The following is a 4,256-nucleotide window of genomic DNA, read 5'->3' on the forward strand; positions in this document are numbered from 1 at the left end:
TTTCCCTATTTCCAATTTTCCATATAAAATATTAAACACATAACTGGTTTAATAAAAAATTACTTATATTTGATTTGAGAATCAAGCAGCAAGTACACAAGAATTACACTACTGAACTCTAACTTCATGGAATTTATTGAACAGTCCACAACCATTGTTTAATAACTTCATTTTCCAAAATACTAAGATACTTGAATATAGAAAAGTTGAAAGAATGATGATAATACTAGTAACCATGTCTACTAGATATGTTTTTCCAAAATACTAAATAATTTACCTGATGCCAAGCTGCAAATTAAGCTTCAGATAATAGCTTCGACGGTCTTCAAAAATGTCCATAAATGAACTCTTCTTTACCGGCTTCATACTAAATTTATTTTGCCTTTTGTTCTTATTATGTAATATTTCTGAATACTGTTTAATTCTCTCCATAATCAGAACTCCTTGCATATATTCCCTTTCAGAAACCATATTACTCATACCAGATGCTTCGGATTGACCTTCATTAGAGGTCTGCAGTAATGCGGACGAGGAATCGCGACATATGCAATCTCCAGAAGGATTTTGAAGGCTCCAATTCGCATCCAGTGACGGAGTCCTGTGAGATAAATGCCGCAAACTTTTAGATCTACCACTGACTGGAGCCTTTTCAGAGAGTCTACGGTTAAGACGTATGTGTCCACTATCATCAGTATTAAGAATGCTACACCACTTGTTTAGGGGTGGTTGTTTACTACCAGAAGGATAGTATGTTCCTTTTCCATCCTTTAGGCCCTTACTCCATGTCCCAATATAAAGTCCACCATCTGAAAATCTATAAACTCCAGATCCTTGTCTAAGTCCATTTGACCAACAACCATCAAATATATCACCATTGCCCCATGTCATAATCCCTCTGCCATCTATTTTCCCTTTTTTCCAATTTCCAATGTAGCTACTTCCATTGTTCCAAGTATACCTGTTGAAGAATATTAATAATATTATTAGAATATCTTAGCATTTGTCACTGGCATCAGTTTTATTTTATTTTTAATTATATCACTCCTTGACTTGTGGAGTTGATTCAATGCATTCCACCCATAACAGGAGTACTCTTTTACAGAAATAATATACTTTCTTAGTTCCTATAATATTTTCTAGATGGTATCGGAGTCTGATTATACATTACCTTCCACTTCCTTCGCGAATTCCTTCTTTCCATAAACCTTCATAACTATCCGAATTGGAATACACCTTTTGGCCAATCCCATGATGAGCATTCATCCTCCAACCACCAGTGTAAACGCAGCCATTCGATTTTGTAAATGTGCCATGACCATGAAGGTAACTCCCGGAGAATTCACCCTCATACTTTGCTCCTGATGGCCACGTAATCAGTCCTTTCCCTGTCCTTTTTCCATCTATCCAATCACCCTCATATACTGTTCCATTTGACCATGTGTACTTTCCGTCGCCATGGGGAAGTATACCTTTGAACTTACCAACGTAGACATCCCCATTTGAAAAGCACTTCTCTTCAAACCTACACTTTACAAGAAACAGTGAAATCATAATACATGGCTACATGAAGAAAATGAATAGGGCAGATTGTAGTTTCTACGAATATTACCTTCCATCGTCCTCCATGGTCTGAAGACTTTCACTGATTTATCTGGATAACTTCAGGAAATCTGCCACTTCTTTCAAAATGTTAAACATGTCTCTCACTGATATAAGGAAATTCATCTCTCCCTCCACCAGCTTTATATTGTGTCCTAATAGACCAATCTGAAACATATACAACCATGATAATAAGTCTTGAAACACGACCAGAAGAAAAAATAACAATGAATCCTTTAGCAGGTTTTCAAACTGAAGAGTGCTGCTTTCTGGAATTTTCTCGCAAAGAGAGGGACGTCCATTGAAGGATCAAAGATCAGGGACGGAGGGACTAGGAAGGAATATTTTGCAAACATCATTTCTAAATGAAATAAAGGGAAAGGTAAATGCTACATAATTTGTTTCTTTACTATCATAATTTGCTACAATTAAGACTACACCAAAGCAGCAGATCAGCAATAGATAATGGACCTGTTTGGATTGGTTTATTACAGCTTATCTATTGACATAAATACTTGTGAGACTATTTGGGAGAACTTATGTAAACAAGTTATTCTCATAAGCTCTCCCATATAGTGTATGCAAACCGTTTAACTTTATTTTATCTTTTATTATACCAATTGCAAATTGCTTATGCATAAACACTAAAGTTTGTGGTAAGTGTTTATACTTAATTAAGTTTTTTATCTAAACAGACCAATAATGTATTATCTGTAATGTAATTTACACCTGAAAAAATATGTTCAATATTATAAGAGTTGTGACACCTCGGAACTTTTCTGCAATCCTTGTCAGGGCCTCATTCAGGGGAGTGCAATTGACTTCATAACATTTTTGTTAATATCATTTTGTTTTGTTTTTTGTTTTTAAACTGCATCACTCATTTGAATCTCATGAATCAATAAAAAAAAACTAACAAACCCTATATGCAGGTTAAGCATATAAAGCATCAGTTATAAAAATAAATGGTTCAAACCTATGGAGAAATTAAATATAATCCAAATCAGATCAAAATAAAATTTAGATGAGATTAATGATTGAACTGACCTTAGATGGATTGAAGGCCAAAAATTAATATCCTGTGACAGGAATCAAAAATGAAAGAAAGAAGAAGTCATCCCTAAGAATCAAAACAATATTAAGCAGTTTATAAGATAAGAGGTGATCAATAATAGAATCCTTGTATAACTGTCTTTATAGCCGACACAATCCCCACCCCACCATCTTAATAATAATAATAATAATAACAATAATAATAATAATAATAATAATAATAATAATAATAATAATAATAATAATAATAATAATAATAATAATAATAATAATAATAATAAAGTACTATTGCAGGTGATTAGATACCTCAAGCTCCAGTTATTATTATACTATGTACTATGATCACATAAAAGGAACTTGTCATGTCTCTCTTTTTTTTTCTCCTTTGAATGTTAAAATTAACAGATTAACCATATTTTAATCTTTGTCGGATGTTGTTATTTTAGTTTATGATTAAGTAAAAAAATCTAAATTAGTATTTGAATTGTTCCTTGAAAATAAAAATTATTAAAGTAAAAGTTTAAAAAAAATTCAATTTACTCTCAAAATAATTTATGATGGATGTAACTATCAAACTGATTGAGATTTTAATTATTGGACGATTAATTTGAATATTTTTGGTAAACTACATCTTTCTATATTTGAGCCTAAAATGAATTTTTACTTGAAAAAGAAATACTACGAACCGTGCAAAGGGAGAGGAAGCTTTTTCACCCACCTGAAAAAAGGAAACGGCGTCGTTTGAAGTTAGGAATCAAGAAGATAACGCGTGTCAGGAGATTTGAGCTATGATAGTAATATATGATGATACAGCAGCATAAGAGTTGTGGTTGATGCGAAAGTGGCAACAGTATCTGACACGAAAGGGATAAAGCAATGCTCTAGCCCCACTCCATTATTGTCTTTCTGTCTTCTTTCATTTTAGGGTGATCAATGTCATTCTGGTTTTCAGTACTCTGCAACAAAATACGAAATTTAGGTTACTCTTCAAACAAAAATTGTATTTTCTTCTTCCAAAATTATTGAGTGATCATCATTTCACAGAGTATATAAATGAATCAAATAACACTAATTTTATTCAATTCTTTTTTAATATATTATAGTCAAAATTATTAATTAAATTATACAATTAAAAATAATACATTCAACTTGAAAAGGTCACAATTTTTGTTTTTTTTGCCAATGGTCAACTATCATGAGACGTGAAAGTCATTTTTAATCACTAATAAAATAAATTGAAATTGGATTAACTAGCGTCAAAGTATTAAACAATCCAATTTTTTTTTTTTTTGGTGTATTTGAAGTTTGAACCATACATGTCGACGTGGTGAAGTGAATTATCAAAATTGCATAGCAATATCAGAACTCTAAGCGCCGCCCTCGCCCTTTTTTATTGAAGGGGTGGTTAAACTCCATTATTTAGTTTTTTTATTTATTTAAATAAATAATTCAATATATATTTAGTTTTTTTTTATTATTTTGTTTATAATTTCATCGATTGAGTGTGAAGTTGTTTTATTTGTCTCTTAATCAACTTTGTTTTTTAAGTGTTTGTTGAAATGGTTTAAAATGACTCATTTTAGTCGGTATATCGATTAAGGAAC

At 31.7% G+C, this 4,256-nt stretch overlaps 1 protein-coding gene across 3 annotated transcripts in view; it reads right to left on the bottom strand.

Moving 5' to 3' along the window:
- The window catches only part of LOC101515030 (phosphatidylinositol 4-phosphate 5-kinase 7-like), a 6,174-nt gene extending 2,495 nt beyond the window's left edge, over positions 1 to 3,679 (bottom strand). The window contains exons 1-5 of one of the 3 annotated variants that reach the window (XM_004504123.4): positions 3,371 to 3,679; positions 2,647 to 2,678; positions 1,610 to 1,767; positions 1,169 to 1,522; positions 278 to 958 (exon numbers count right to left, since the gene is read on the bottom strand). In XM_004504123.4, the coding sequence (XP_004504180.1) occupies positions 278 to 958; positions 1,169 to 1,522; positions 1,610 to 1,626 (1,052 nt within the window). In that variant the 5' untranslated portion in view covers positions 1,627 to 1,767; positions 2,647 to 2,678; positions 3,371 to 3,679. Of the gene's footprint in view, positions 1 to 277; positions 959 to 1,168; positions 1,523 to 1,609; positions 1,768 to 2,646; positions 2,806 to 3,338 lie in introns of those variants that run through there. The other 2 variants (XM_012716817.3, XM_073370224.1) reach the window with 2 other exon arrangements.
- Between the last annotated feature and the right edge of the window lie 577 nt (positions 3,680 to 4,256).

Source organism: Cicer arietinum, chromosome 6 (genome assembly GCF_000331145.2).
Source record: "Cicer arietinum cultivar CDC Frontier isolate Library 1 chromosome 6, Cicar.CDCFrontier_v2.0, whole genome shotgun sequence".
Taxonomy (NCBI): Eukaryota; Viridiplantae; Streptophyta; class Magnoliopsida; order Fabales; family Fabaceae; genus Cicer; species Cicer arietinum.